The sequence below is a fragment of the Lagopus muta genome, chromosome 3, assembly GCF_023343835.1.
Source record: "Lagopus muta isolate bLagMut1 chromosome 3, bLagMut1 primary, whole genome shotgun sequence".
Classification (NCBI taxonomy): domain Eukaryota; kingdom Metazoa; phylum Chordata; class Aves; order Galliformes; family Phasianidae; genus Lagopus; species Lagopus muta.
The window spans coordinates 66884435-66901066 of record NC_064435.1 but is presented as its reverse complement, the minus strand read 5'-3'; the positions used below and the strand labels follow the sequence as shown (position 1 = coordinate 66901066).

Sequence of the window (16632 nt, the reverse complement as noted above, 5' to 3'; positions counted from 1 at the left end):
TCTTGCTATAATAAAACCACTCCCAGTCATGTACCTGGAATCAAGTAATACTCCATGTTCTTCACACTAACAATATTCTACTGCATAACACAGAAGGGGTTGTTTGAGAGCTTCTTCCTCATCCTCTCCAGAACAGAAATGTCTTGAATGGAGCCCCAGCCCCCTGAAACACCTGAGTGGCTTGGGTCTCACAAGAAGGCTCCCATCAGAGCAATCTTTACTGCCTCTGGAGCTTTTCCTGATGCTGTCACTGAAAACCTTGCTGCTGGCCCCAAAGCCTGAACCCTCTTCTAACCTTCAGTCAGCACTGGAGTGGAAACAGCAGAGGAGGAGAGCTGACCAGAACACAGCACCTTTGTACATTAAATCGCAGTTATGTGTGTGTGCATAACTTTATGGGGGTTCACTGAGCTTAGTTATTTCAAAAATCCTAGTCAGTGTCTCAGAACAAGATGAGCTCAACCCGTTGAGTGCAATTCCGCAGTGGGTACAGCCACATTAGGCAGACCACAACACCTTTCAGTGTAAACTAGGGCAACAGAATGCATGTACTATTATTCTGTGCCATTTCTATATCTGTTTATGCATGGGGAAATAGTAACTTATATATGCATACATTCATGTAACCATTCGCTTGAGGAGAGACAAAATTATGTCAGCTTTCAGTATAAAGCTGGATTACTAAAGGTGCCCTTTTAATGTTGTGTGTTTCCCCATAGGTCTTTTCATATTTTCTACTTGATTTGCAACTAAAATGCAGCCGGCAATCGCCTTGCATTTGCAGTCACTGAAAAGTCTCATGATTCCATGCCTAAATAAAGAAGCCAGCCCAACCACAAGCCTGTCCTTTCAACGAAAGCAGGGCAAGGAACCCTCCTCCGCCCCACAATCTGAGCACTGGGCACTGCACAGCTCCTCTCCAGGCTCCGAGCAGCCCGCACACCCACGCCACATAAGTCCCAGGAAGATCATTTCCCAGCAGACATTTGCAGACTCGTTACTAACGATCCAGCTGCTAATTTAGCATCTGCTCATGTTCTCAGGTTACCAGTGGGTACCTCCCCGCCCCAGCAGCCTGCTCTGAATGGGTAGTACTCACGCACGGCTTTGCCTCTCTGAAATACAGGGGTATATTTAGAAACAGCCAGCAACTTCACACAGTAAGGCGGCGGCATGCTTCAGATTAAGTAGGTAAATAAAGCCCAGTCAAAAGCAATTAAAAAAAAAAAAAAAACCTCAGATTTTTCAAGACAGCGTCTTCTTGATTTAGCCACTGCAAGAAAGACCAGAGGAAAAAAACTTTTTATATTGCAACTTTATCCAGGGAAAAAGATACTTCTTTTTCCCTGCCCTTTCTCAAAAAAGCAATTTGCTGCCGCTTATTTGAAGTAGTTTCTTCAATATGAAACTAAGGCATGCAAGATATGCTACATGTATATTTACTGCATGAAGTGAAAAACCTCCTGTTACTACTTTCTTGTTTGATTTGGATTCAGATCCTAAAACATTACTTTTAACTCAGCTGAAAATGAATCTGCCACCAGAAAAGTTGTGCGCTTTCTCTTCAGACTAAGTCTGTGGTGTAGATGAAAAGATCCCTACTCTTCGTACGCTCTGCGTCTTCATTTCATGACTAGAACTGAACTTCGTGGCTTATATAATAGTCTCAAAGTTACACAACATACACTTGTTTTGATTATTAGGTTTTGTGATGAGGTAAAAAATAAAAAACACCAAAACTTTCTGAAGTACTAAATCACCATGACTCTATTCATGGAATACGTACATAGACATTGAACCCCTTAGCGACAAAGAAATTAATGCAATGAAGCAGTAAACACTACTTAAAAAGGAAAACATTTTTCACCGTAAAAAATAAATGTGTTACTAGCTAGTCAGCTCTAATAGAATACATTTATTTACGCAAGCAATAATAATGACAGCACATTATGAATTACAGGCTGATTCGAACACAGAGGCACACTCAGACATAATAAATGAGTCGATGCCAATATTTAGATCTGCAGCCAGAGGACATCTGGCTTGTTATCAATTTTATGTAATTGCAAAGGTGCATATCAGAATACACCCAGGTTGTTTAAGTTTTAAAAGAACTCGAAGCAGACTACGAGAACACATTTTTTCCCCTCTTTTACTGCAGGACATGAATCCCTGGTTAGACAAGATCAGCACGGAAGCTTGAAAAATGTCAGGAAAGAAGACAAGAACTAGCTTAAGGAAAGGGATTAACACAGCAACACACTTAGGGACATGGTTTAGTGGGTATGGTAGTGATGGGTTTACAGTTGGACTAGGTTATCTTTGAGGTCTCTTCCAACATTGACTCTGCGATTCTGTACCTTCACCATGTGCCCAGCTGGGTCTTCATAGGTCCTGCAGACTGTGAGACCTTACACCAGCAGGCTGCCAGCCATTTGGGCCACCAAAGGCCAGGCAAGTCACCCCCTGAGTGGCAACCCTGTCACAAGCGGTGATTTGCAGAGGGGACGCGAGGGACCAAGGAGCAGGCAAAAATCAGCCAGAAGACAAGCAGGGACAGTGGAGGTTCCTTCCAGCTCCTTTAAATCCTGGCCCCTGAGCAGCAATAGCTTTACTGCAGCTGTAAATTGAAGGATGCATTTCTACTCTTCCATCAAAATCAAAAACTTGCAAGAGAGTTTGCAAAAGAGGCCAGAAAGAATAAACTTTTCTATGAAGGGAAAAAATGTTTTCTTCAAGATTTTTCTTCATTTGTTCTTAAAACCACAAATACCACCAACTGATGAAACCTGCACACATCATTGGCTTTACCTACGACACTGACCACACAGAAGTCTGAGTCTTGTCTCATACACAAGATTACACAGAATTTCATGTGATTTGGGAGACTGCATGGCTGCACCTCTATCAGGCAGTACTAAAAGAAGTACGTATCCCTTGGCCCTTGCCTCCCATATGCATTTTGAGGAACACAAGCCACCTGCCAAATTTTGTTTCAACTCATAGTACAGCTTTTCTGTCCAAATAATCAGAACTTCATCAGAAAATCAATTTCCTCGAGTACAGCAAATTTTACAATCAATAACTCGCACAGTTTTTCAGACTATCATCCTCATAAAATCCATCTAGGACTCCGTACTTGTCAGATGTAAATGGTCCAATGACCAATTCTGAAAGGACCAGAACAGCCACACAATTTCTTAGACACACTGACTCTGGAAGCAAAGTTACCTGCCAAAGCATTTTCTTTCAATATTATTCAATACATATTATCCAGAGAGTGTTAGGCCCTGGAACGGGCTGCCCAGGGAGGTTGTGGATGCCCCGTCCTTGGACGTGTTTAAGGCCAGGTTGGACGGGGTCCTGGGCAACCTGATCTGAATGTGTATGTTTGGTGGCCCTGCTAGGCAGGGGGGTTGGAACTACATGATCCTTGGGGTCCCTTCCAACCCGGGTGATTCTGTGATTCTGTGATCTGACACTCCACGTGAAACAAACAAAATTAATTATTCAGAGATAAACTGAAGTTTGCTAAGAATCCTAAAGTTGTTACACACTTGCATTCAAATGTCCAGGAAGCCTAGCAGTAAGATTAAAGAATATACTTCCCTCTAAGAGCAGTAAGTCAGCTCAATGCCAGGCAGTCACTCACTTTTGTGCCACAGCACAAAATCTCACAGAGACCAGTTGCACACTGTGTAAAAAGCACCTAAATATTCTCATCCTTCCCTAAACCAACACCAGCTAGTACATACATTACTCACCAGAAACACACAAAGTAGCCCAGAAGAGAAAAATCATCCACTTCCCAAACAAGCCCCATGTGAATATAACTATGGCTGCTTAACTTAATTAGGAAGAACGGAGGCATTTCGTTAGGGTACAAATCACAATCACCACAGATTCATGAAGTCTTCATTTCATTCAGACCATCAACATCTTTGAGTTTTATACAAACATTTATCTGGCTGCTAGAAAATAATACTATTTTTACTCTCAGCTGCATCAGTCTGGTACAGTTGATCGCCATTACACTTACTGGTTTTCTTGCCACTACAGAGTTGTGGGTACCCTTAGTAAAAGGTAAAAGTAGCACAGAAAAGTACAAAAAGTCTAGACAGTTTTAAGGTTTCAACCTTAAATAATGCTTGGTGAAAGCAATTTAATACAGGAAACTCCCTGTTGCTGATTTGGGGTTTTGTCTTAATATAAATAATGCTAATGAAAAATTTATAGATATTTGAATACTGTTGCATACATACAGCCAGGTGCTAAACAGAGCATGTGGGGTTTGTTTGCAATTTGAGCTTCCACATGTTTTTCCAAGTAACTGCCTAGCCCTTCCTGAGCAAGCTGGGAAGAAAAATTTAGTCCCCATGCTAGCAACATATCTGCTCCTACATGGTCAGGATTGAGAAGAACCCAGATGATTCCTCCAAGATTAATCAGAAGGCTGAAGTACAAAAGATAGCCTACAAAAGAAGAGCAATAGAATATATTGCCCCTTCTGAAGAATTTGGGTCACTCTGCATGGTTTTTCTGCATCAAGGGGCTGGCACGTACAGGCTGCCTAACCATGCGGACACTGCGTGCTGCCCAGTGCTCACATTTGGCACCCGAGCTCTGCAGGCAAAGACTATTTACATGAACACAGTTCTCTGTATTTCATATACTGCACAGAATTGTTTATCCTCTAATCATAAAAGTAGGTGGCAAAATAGATTTGAAAAGACAGACTAAGAACTGTTCGTATATATGTTTCTTTTAAAGAAAAGTTCATCTGCACACGCACAGAATATCCAGTACTGTTAATTTCTTCCCAGGTAAATCTAAGCTAAACTGCAATATACAGGCAATTCAAGACTTATATCAGTTCAATACTACACCAAACTTAAAAAAACAACCAAACAACAACAAAAAAAACAAACCAGAAATTATTCTCAGGTAGCAAATTAGTAATATAAATAATTGGCAATGCACTGCAAACAGTATTTCTTTCCAAGTAACTCCTTATGAAAATGAATCAGAATGGGGAATTTACGGTGCTTTTCATGGCAAGAAACCCAAGGTATCTGTACAAACAGGTTTTATACTTCAGGCAGTTTTATATTTGTAAAATACTTTCCCGTAGACTTGGATCCCATTTCTAATAGGAGAAAGTATGGAATTTAACCGCTTGAATGTAAAGAGATTTCATTCCAAAATAACTACGGCTAATTTGAGAACACACAATAAGAAACAATAAACAATGATATGGATGAGCAGTCGTCTTAAATACAGCTGGGGCAATGTCACGACAAGCTGTGGGCTTTTTTAAAAAATAAAAGTGAACACTACCCAGTCCTGTAAAAAGAACAAGAGCAAAAACAGGAACAATTGACCTCTTCATCTTCAACCAATTTGAGCAACTTATCTTTAGTGCCTAAAAGGTCTTTTGCTGTAAAGTACTAGTGGAAAGACAGCACTCTGAAGTTCATTATCATGTAAAGAAAGAAAAACAAGTTGAGAACAAACACAGACTACAAAGCAGAGCCCCGGTAAAGAGGCATGGGCAATGAGTACCTACAGCCAGTCCCAACGTGCAGGAGTGACTCTGTGCTGGTCCTTCTTCCCATCCGTGGTACAGCAGTAGATGCAGGCATTTCAGTTCTCCGTGCCCTGAGCCAACAGGCACATGGATGTGCCCTCTTTCCTCCCCACTGAGCGGGTCCTACAAATTCAAACTACTCCAGAGCAGCTGACTAAAGCCCCATTATTCAATATTGCATTAAATAATTATCCAGTGCTGTGGCTGAGCTTCATTTCCTGGCAGGTGCAAGCAGATTCATTCCCTCTGCCCCAATGGAGCCCAAGAAACCACAAGCATGGATTGACTCTGCCCAGCCCTACTACTCTCTTTGTGCAAAATTACACTGATAAATACAATGAATATATTAATATATATATATATATATATATATTCAAAATAACATATATATATATATATATATTTTTTTTTTAAGGCCCTGGTTTGTTTTATATAAGGGTGGAAGAAAATAATTCTTTTTAAAAAATGGAAAGAAATAACAAGAAATAACATAGCTGGAGGGTGGGTGTCGAAGGAAGAACTTGCAACTTCATCCTTTCATCAAGCGCTAAAACCACTATTTATTTACTGCAAAATAAAACTACCAAAAAAAAAAAAAAAGTACTAAAAGTCTCTCATCTGTCATTATTTTTAACATACATAATTTGTCTTCTTCAGAAAGAAGAATTCTTCTCCAAAGGTATAATAAATTTTCCTTAGAAGATTAATTTTTTTCTTCATACTTGTGAGATTGATTGATTCGTAATAGTTGCAGAATAACTACCTGTATTTTCAGGATGGTGTTCTCTTGTTTCTTACAAGTCCAAACAAGAGCTGGAAGGAGAATACAGTTAACTGTATTAACTGCTTAAATATTAAGGAGAAAAGCAATTTTACCTTCATCATGAAATAGCTTAATCATGAACATACAGTTCCAGGTCTGTACTTAGAGAGTCTTTTTTTAAATCTACACAGGAGGTACAATCTGCAAAAATTGAATGGGAAAATGAAAAAAACAACTAAATTTACGTGTTAGAAGTGCAGTTTAACTTTTTATCCTCCTAAGTACACAGTAATTTGTAAAATCCACAAATATCTTAATTTAACTTAAATTATGTTCTGTAATTACCCATGTAAAAGGCGATACATAGCTACTGTCTTTTTTCCATTTCTTTTATATTTTGTGTCCGATGCTAGACTCCATCCATCACATGTAGATTTGTCTTAAAATAGAAAACCCAGGTTTGGTAGGAAGGAAGCAATGTTGCATTAATACACACTCAGGAATAACAGACTCTACATGACGACAGGGTTCTTCAATTTACTAATTTAAGGCTAGAATTAAAAATACACTCCAGTGTTAAATCAAAGCTTTGATTTAAGGCTGTATTAAGTTGTCAAGTGATGTCCAGGCCAAACACAGCACAGCTAGCCTTGATGGATGCCCAGCACACATCCACCATGGGAGGACAGGCAGCTCCCCTGTCTACAGATAGACTTGGGATGGGAAATCAGCCCCTGTCTGTCTGCAGAAAAGGAGCCATGGCATTCAGCAGTCCTCAAGGAGCAGCAAAGTGGCCACAAAAAGAACACACATCGCAAAAGGCCTGCAGTTATGGACACCAGGCACCAGAGCATTACTTCTGCATACTGTGCTGCTCTGAATGCTATGAGATGACCAAATGATTCTCCAGTTCAGCACAGGCAAGAAAACAGAGGTAGTTAAGGGCAAGCAAAATAAATAATCGTGATTACAATGCAGCAACATGATCCGACCTAGCTGTAACTGTACGCAGTGAATTTGTAGAATCAGTGTTGGGAAGACCTGAAGGTGTCACCACTCCAGGATTTTAATCACTCCCAAAGCCAATAATTGGTATCCTTCTCAAGGAGAAAGTCTCAATAGCTGAGATTTGTCAGCACAACACAGCGCAGTTGTCAGAACAGCACTGATTCTGAAACATGAGATGCATCCCCTGAGAAACCAGGAGTAATTTCTTTGGTATCTGTGTAGGCTTTGGAAAGCGTAGGCTCGGTACCAAGAGAAGATACTAAAAAGTGTATATATATGTATATAAATCTGGAGTCAGACCAAGATATTCCTTTATCACTGTCCAGAACCACTGTCACACTGTTCAGAAACACAAAAATACAACACTGCATCAAGAGAAGATATAAAAAGAACACAGGAGAGGAAAGTTTCTTCCTCCAAATTTGGCTGAAACTACAGATTGATTTTGGAGACTGCCCTTACGGAACTGAGAGACAAAACCGAAATGGAAAACACACGTCCTGTGTGCAGTAAGAGCAGACTTGCTGCCCTTTGTGTATTTATCAAGATAGTGTTTTTGCTGTATATGCAAGATTGTAACTTCAAAAAATAAACATAATAAACAATTCTCGTATGAAAGAAAGAAAACAAAAGAAGGAAAGGTCACTTAAGCACAGGAATAAGAACAAAAATATAATTGTTTTATCCCAAAATAACTTGGGGTATTTAGTATCTTTTTGGAATCTACGAGACCAAGAAAAAAAAAAAGCTGATTATATCCTTAAATCACTCTACGTAACCTACACGGAAAATAAAAGAATCATTACTACTCTAAAGGTCTTATTTTCTCTTACATTGGAAGGATGCTGCCACAGCTCCCAAGTGATCACAACAATATTCCCCACTGTGTGTGGTGCGGGAAGAAAGAAGTGTGCTTGTAAAGCTAAAGTCATGTAGACAACATAAAATTGAGCTCTTCACAGCTTTGGAGAAGTCAGCTTTGACTGAGGCCTTCCTACATCTGGCAGCTCCTCCATAGACAGCAAGATGAGGACCTTGGCCCAGCCCTGGAGGCCAAGTTGCTCCTTGTGTCGCCATGACACCATCTCCTACCACCAGCTAGCACAAGTATTGAGGAGAAATCCAGCAGTCCATCCCCAAGCAAAAAATTTTCAGAGGAAACAGAAGATGACATGCAACCAATATAAAAGGGCTTTTATACTGGTTGCATATCATCTTAATATAGATGGAGGCACATATGCTTACTCAAGCAATGTTTGAAAATTTAGAAAGCACCTCATCAACCAGCAACATTACTCAATTTAAAACTCTATGTAGTTGTGTGGACTTGAAAAAAACATAATTAATTATCACTTGTGGAAAAATAACAGTTCCACTCTGGCTCAACATAACGATGGTGTTTCAGTAGCAGCTGATTGGCTCAGCATGCATTTACATTTAAAAAAACCAACAACACAGAGATGGAAAACAGGTGTGGTGAATAGAGAATGGTAGTGCTTGTTAGCTGTCCTTACTGAAAACAGGAAGGAACTCTTATCTGATGAAGTGCTTCTGGACTGGTGCTTGCTGTTAAACTTTACAGTATGTCTGTATTTAGAACACTGATATCATAAAATGTAATTTTTGTGCTCAAGCTCCATGCCAGCAGTGCTACTTTTCATCTTATCTGCTTATTTTATTGGGTAAGGGGGATTTTAACTGTTAGCACCACAAGCCAGAATAGCTCAGTAGGACTACTTTCTTCAGGCTTTGGCATTGTTGCTAGGGCTTGCAAGAGAAACACCAATTTCAACACAACAGCTTTGGGAATACCAAGAGGCTCATGTTTTTTTGGCTTTTACTCAAAGCAAAGGGCACTTTCAGGTGGTTTTGGCAAATTTTGTGTAGCAACAGTTAGTGCAAGATAAGCCTTCACCCCTCCCATGCACAGCTGGTCCTTGTATGTGGTTCTCTGTAAGCTAGCTCCCAAATGGCCTGGCTGCTGGTTATTAGGTGAGAGAATCTCCATCACACCTTAGCAGGCTGTGCTATTTTATATATATCACCATAACACAGAGAAACTCACAGACCTGCCTTCTAACTTCAGCACAGCTCAATCACCTTTAATAAAATATAACTTATCAGCGTGGTATCGTTTTTTGATTCTTACAGAAAGTTTTACAGTGCCATCACTGGTGTGATCACAGGAGACTGCTGACTTTTCCCATGCAGTACATTGCAAGGAACACACGAAACGCAGCTGAATACCACAATGAGTTTACTGGATCAGCAGTTAGAATTATTACTATTATTTTTGGTCCAATATACTCCCCCTATCTGGAAACCACAGTGATAAAAAAGGTTCATTAAAATCACTTTAGGTGTCTTTTCTCCCTCCCCCCCCCATCCCTGATGACAAACTGCACAAACACCCAGTGTTTTATGCAGCTTTTCAGCTTGGGAATAATGAATCCTAAAAGCTTTCTGGCCAAGATTCTAAAAGCAGGCACTGGGCACTGTGTGCAGCAGCTATCCCCGCACTGCCCTGCCACTCAACCTCTGACTCACTCCTTGGCACATGGCTGGCATTGTAATGCTGAAACTATGACAACAATACACTATTCCCAGGATCCTTTATTTAATGATAAGCAGCCCAGCTCATGGGGCAATTGATAGCTCTGGAAATGCCCTATACGTTAAGAGGATTAGTATGTGCTGCAACATCCACTATCTGGAAATGCAGCTACTTCTAAAAGATCCTTAGGTCACAAATCTCTGTGGAAACAGAGATAGTAAGCTTTTTTGGATTCCTGGCTTCTAATGCAGGAGCAGGCTTAGCCCACTAAGCAAAAATACATTTCTAAAGACCTTTCAGTCTCTTAGAAGAAGCATTAAAGAGTCAAAGCTGTCAATTTTATGGAAATGACAATGGCAAAGCACCACAAAAAGCTGCAGTACACAGAGCATTGTCATTGCCAGAAAATCAAGTGTTTGCTGATGCTGAGAGAGTAGCTAAAAGCCGAGCACAGGGGAAGGCTTGTTTAGGCTCTGAATTGGGATTCAGGGGAAGAGAGTTGTTTCTCCAGCTCTGCCACAGGCCTCCTGGCAGCTCTGAAACAAGCCATGTAAGCACAGTCGCATGCCTGCCTGTATAACATGGACTCCCTAAGTCCACTTATATATTAGAAGAATGTTCTTAGGAAGCCTTCATAAATGCTTCTAAAAGAATTCAAGTCCATGACATTGAGTCTTAATACATACTTAAAGCATAATAGATGTTAAAGACTATATAGATATATTCAAGAAAAGTCTAATTCCTTCGTTGAATGGAAAAAAAAAAAAATTAAATACACACTAAGCTACCATATATTTATCAAACTGACTTCCAAATTATTTAAGAAGTTGCTTTTTACCTTTATGGGCAACATCATCTAAAACTGTACAAATAAGAATGGTCTAAATTGTAATCAAATCCCCTCTCCCAAGTTTTATCCACTGCAGTATTCTGAAAAGTTACCGTGATTGGTGCAGCTTGCCCTGATGGGGCAGTAAGCAAAATCTGTCCCACCAAAATGCAGTGCTACCCCTGCTGAGTACTTATATAAAGATAAGAAATTTGATCATGATGTAAAGAAGAAGCAAGCTTTTAGAGAAGCAAAAGCTACAGAAAAATGAAGTTGGAATTACAAGAAAAAAGACATGAACAAATGAGACAGCAGAGAGTAGGAAAAGTTCAACTCCATTCAATACTGGCAGCAGTGGCATAAAAGAGAAAGATGAAAAAATATGGAGGATATCCATAAGAAAGAAAATAATGAGACAATTAGGAGACTGGGAAAGTGAAAACAGATCTTGAATTTTCTGGACAATCCAGAAATAACACTTTAAGAAGTAGACTTCTAGAAGAAAGGGAAAAGAAAAAAAAAAGAAATGAGAAACCAAAATTCAGAAAGAACAGCTGTTGGGATTGAACTGCACTGCTTTATCTCACCCTTTTGCTTATTCTTACGATTAGCTCACTTATCTTCAGCAATCATGAGATATTAGTCATGACTGAAAATGCCTATGTTTTGCAGGTCAATAGTCAGGTACATATAGAGCTGCAAAATACAGTAAAACCCGCCCTATTTCAGTTTACATAATGCAAGCTCAATTCTTTTGCTACTCTTACATGTTTTATTTTGTTGGGATTTTTTTGTTTGTTTGTTTTGTTTTTTAATGTGATCTATTTCCACTGACACAAGAAGTAATTTGAATTCCAATTACTTGTGAGAGGAGAACAGGGCTAACACTGGTGGTGGTACCAACAATGTACACACTGGCAGGAACGCCATCTGATTCCTGCAAGAGAGGTGTACAGACAAACCAAAACACAAGATGAAGAATAACACCAGACAAGTAGCAGCCTTCCAGCTTGCCAGCAAAGGAATTGCCAACTTTTCTACCATGCTACCTACAATGACACGCAGTCATCGTCCTTTGCCATCCAGCACTCTGCACGTTATGTGAATGTCTCTCATAACACAAAGTAGGTGAAAAATTAAGTTGAAAAATGGGAAATTTCCAAGGTTAATTACATGGTTGTTTCCATGTACCTTAAATATTGTAACATCTGAAGGTGAGAAATGGCACAGCACAAGTTATTTTATGCTGACATTTACACACACGCTATGAGGACAGTAGCCCTCTCCAGGCTTTTCCATACAGCTATCACAAGTAATATGCTAAACATTGTTGTGGGCTTTTTTCTTTTATTTTTTAAAAGGTGGATGTATGATTTCACAACGCAACTTGATTAAGGAATACCATAAAAGGTAAAGGCTTCAGCATGTTCAGATATGTGACTTATGCTTTACCCAGGGGTTTGCTTTTCCAAGTTCAGCATGCAACGTCACTGCTGTTTTGCAGTCTTTATCTCACTTACACGGTCACATCAGTCCACTAGATAAATCACTCCAAAGCAGGTGTGTTTGCATGTGCCTCTATTTGTGATAAGATCCTGTGAGACAGGGAGGGCGCCTGCAGTACAAGAAATAAAGGTCCTACTCTAAACAAGTTGTATGGGTGCCGCCTTAATGTAGGCACTTCTCCCACCTCTGCTGCAGGTTGCAGAGACGCAGCCATACGCCATGAACTCCAGAGGGACGACGATGCTTGCACTCACAGAGGATAAAGCTCTGCCCTTTGCAAGAGCTGATCCTGCAAGTCCCCATTTTAGGCTTGAGTTCTCTATGCCACTTACGATCAACATAGGCCAATGTTTTCCATGTTATAGTCAATAAAGTTCAGGAGATTCAGAGGCCTCTTCTCTGCTCTCCCTACAAAAATAAATGCAGCTGCATGCACTGAGGCTGTAGGTTTTCAACAAGTGTTTTTCCCTCTTCCATGCTCCCATTGCACAACTACAGAGCAAATCCCATGTTGTGCTACTAGTATTCATAGACTCATAGTATCATAAAATGTCTGGGGTTGAAAAGGACCACAATGATCATCTAGTTTCAACACCCCTGCTATGTGCAGGGTCACCAACCACCAAACCAGGCTGCCCAGAGCCACATCCAGCCTGGTCCTGAATGCCTGCAGGGACGGGGCACCTACAACCTCCTTGGGCAACCTGTTCCAATGTGTCACCACCCTCTGTGTGAAAAACTTCTTCCTAATACCTAACCTAAACATATTCAATGTCTTAAATTCACATTCATAAACTAAAATAAATGTTAACTAAGTAAGGCACTATGAACTTGATAAAGCTTCACAAAGCTCGTGTCCAGCCATTAGCATTAATAAGATTCTTTTGACTGATGTCCACAATTATTCTTGAAACAGAGCAAAAGGAAAAACCCTGCAGCAACAACACAAACAGGATCTTTTCCTTTGCCATTTAAGACAAAAGCAAACAAACAAAAACCCATCAGCATCCTACTTTAAAACGTGCAATTCCCAGCAGCTGCACCATGAACACATGCAGCCAGTTTACCTATGCAGAGCACACAGCAGAGCTGCTGGACTATGCTGAATGATACATTAAATCAGCTCACTGTTTAACAAGGGAAACTCTTAACATTGCTGTTAATGATTTACATAGAGACAAAACAGCTCTGCCTAAATTTTGTTAAAAGTTATAAAGCTGGGATCACTTTAACTCCTTGCTTCCAGAACTGCCTGCTAACTCAATCAACAAGCTGGGAATGTGTAGTGCAGTTCTTCTGCTGCAAAAGGAACACATTTCTGCCACAGTCATCTAAAAATCCGTGCTCCCAGACAAGTTTCACAGCTGTCGCTAACATCTGGATCCCTACAGGAAGCGACAAGGACAGAAGAAGCTATCCTTTACTGGTCAATTTCCTCATGGAACAACTAAAACCTAATTAGGGAGCAAACATCCACTGATTTCCAATGCTGATGTTGGAAATTCAGAGAATTACGTACTGCTCAGTGAAATCCACAGCTGACAGCATGGGCACATCCAGGCTGAGATTCTACAGCTTCCAAGGAAAAGCAAGAGTACTTCAGCGTTTAAATGAGCTCAGGGCAGACAGTACTGAGTACACAACAGATCTGCCACCAGCATGCTGTTGTACAATATCCCAAGTGCAGTGTAACTTTAGGATAGGTTCTGCTCCTTGGACGATACTGGGAATTCTGTAACTGAAGTTAATGCACTTGCAGGAACTTCTGGCCATCCGTGCGGTATCCATCTGCTCGTGGAACAAGCTCCACACTCACAGAGATGAAGCTAGCTGTTTGTGAGTTCTATTCAATATATTGCTGAGCTGTGAGATGCACAAACAAGCAGCTTTCTCATTCCAAACTATAACGAAACCCCAGATACCCAGCAAACAGGACAAGATTTTAATCAGTGTTACATAGAGAGGAGTGCTTCTTATCCTTCAAAGCACTCACAGAGAAAGCCAGCAGCCTTGCCTCCCAAGTCCAAGAAACATTACACACAGTTCTATTACTGCAGCATCTTGGCATCTTTCATCACCCACTGCCCCCTGTTCTAATTTTGAGTCACTCGCTACAAGGCTTCCCATCAAATAAAGAAACGATGGAAATTAAAGATTAAAAATCAAAAAGCTAAGCTACCCCTCAAGCACGCACTTCAATGCCTCTTTTTATTTAAATGAATTTATGACATAAATATTGGGACTTCAAACGAAAATTAAAAAAAATAAAAAACATCAGAACCAACCGCAGTTCTCCTTAGCGCGAGCGGGCAGCGTAAAGCAGAGCAGTAAACCGCACCGAGCGTTCGGCACAGCCCTGAACTCGCCTTACTCCCGGCTTCGACCAAAGCGAATGCACCTCGCTGCCGCTTCCCTACCGGTCGAACACCCCGACCCGCCCCTCCGCAACCCCTCGCCCAGTCGCTCCTGTCACTCGGGCCGCCCGCTCGGCCCAGCGGTCCCGAGCCCGCACCCCGGCCCCAGAGCCGCCCCTCTCCCGTGCCCCGTGCCCGGGCCGGGCGGCACGGCGGGGCCCCGGCACCTGCCGGCCGCAAGGGCGGCCGCTCGGAGACCGAAGCCGGGGCGGGGGTTCGGGATTCACTTACCCGCTGGGCGGCTTGCCGGCCGTGGGGCGGACGAGGGTCTCCATGGGCGTTCTGAAGGGTCCCGGCACGAGGAGGAGCGAAGGTCGAACAGGGAAACAGAGGGCACCGAGTGAGCAGCGTCTCCTCACGCCCGCACGCTTTCCCCCCCGGCCCGGCCGCGCTCCCGCAGCCGCTGGCGGGGCTGGGAAAGGGCAAAGTTACCGCTCCCCGCTCTGCGACGGGCGGCACTCCCGGCCGGGGGCGGGAGCCCGGCGGGAAGGAGGGAGGGAGCGCGACGGCCGCCCCCAGGGCCGGCACGGACGCACCGCCCGAACTGTGACGGCTCAGCCGGGCCCTCCTACCTGCGGGCGCTCGGGCGGGGAGCAGCGGGTGGCTCCGCAGCTGCCCGCTCCCCTCTCAGCGGCCCGTGCGGGGGCGAAGGCGCAAACGGAGCCGTTTCCATGTGAGCGCCAGGGACAAACACAAACACGGCCGCCCCCGCCGCCAACGCACCGGGCGGGGGAGCGGAGGCTGCTGCGGGGCGTCCCGGCAGACGCGCACCGTGCCCTCGGCGGGCGCCGGGCGAAGCTCTCAGCTGCCTGCGGGGCCGGCGGCACCTTAACGTCTCAGCCGTGTCAAAAGCACTGCATGTCCCACAGCAGAGCAACTGTTGTCCTTGTACGTGAAAGGAAAGCTAGCTGGGGCTTATGTTACCGGAGGATGTGCTCATTCTCTGACGTGCCTCATTCTGGGCACCTTGGCCCCTTGCAGGCATTTCAGGAGTTTCTCTGCTCCTCTCCAAGCCTGTTTGCTTCACTTTGCGTTCTGGGTCGTGATGGCAGATGGGCCAGGCCACTGCCAAAGCACTGAGTAGGAAGGCTGAGTGGGGTGAAAACCCCATTACAGAGCTAAGGGTAGGGGAGCTGCTTTGGCCATCTCCCTTTGACAGCGTGAGGACTCTTCTCAGCTCCTGTGAGATAAGCAGAAGTTGAGAGCAGTTTTCTGTTTCCTCCTCCCCATCCCTGTCATACAGAGAGGGTTTGGTGAGGGAGGCAGCTGACCATCCTGCCATGGGGAATGAAAACAATACAGAAGCAAAGCGTTACGGATCTCTCATTTCCCTGTTAACATGGGTAAAAGTTCATTGAGTCACCACAACTTGTCCCTGGTCATCTAAGGCACATGTCATGGTAATGAGCCACATATCTGTAACTTGTGCCCCTACGAAAACAGACTGGCTTGCATACGTTATTTTGCAAGGGAATTGGTCTCTCAGATGCAGTCTCCCTGCTATCACTTACCAGAGCTCCAGAAATGAATGGCGATCCCAGAGAAGCTTGTGGATGTCCCATTCCTAGTTGGATGGAGACCTGAGCAGCCTGATGTAGTAGGGAGCATCCCTATGGGACTCTGAAATCCCTTCCAACTCAAACCATTCTATGATTCTATTAAACTGCAGGATCTCAATTTCATAGCACTATATATCAGGCATTTAGTACATTTTTAACCTCCCCTTTTCACTCCTAAATCTAAATGACCACTTTTTTACCCTAGAACACCTGCTAAAGCTGCAGAAACACAAAACCTCTACAAAACCCCAAAGATCTTTCCACCTCAAGAGCAAACTGCACTGTTCTGCTCCAGAAACCTGCAAGAATTTAGCACATCCCACTGTGCTGTGCTACACCTGAAGGAAGCCATGCTCACCGTGCATCCACCCGCTCTTCCTCCACTCACACCCACCCATGTGTCCAGTGATGT

General features: G+C 42.8%; 1 protein-coding gene across 11 annotated transcripts in view; it reads right to left on the bottom strand.

Moving 5' to 3' along the window:
* Positions 1–15192, bottom strand: part of COBL (cordon-bleu WH2 repeat protein) — a 151106-nt gene extending 135914 nt beyond the window's left edge. For 3 of the 11 annotated variants that reach the window (XM_048940241.1, XM_048940242.1, XM_048940235.1), the window contains exon 1: positions 14893–15191. In XM_048940241.1, the coding sequence (XP_048796198.1) occupies positions 14893–14936 (44 nt within the window). In that variant the 5' untranslated portion in view covers positions 14937–15191. Of the gene's footprint in view, positions 1–5566; positions 5700–6350; positions 6371–14532; positions 14552–14892 lie in introns of those variants that run through there. The other 8 variants (XM_048940233.1, XM_048940234.1, XM_048940245.1 and 5 more) reach the window with 6 other exon arrangements.
* Positions 15193–16632: the final 1440 nt, after the last annotated feature.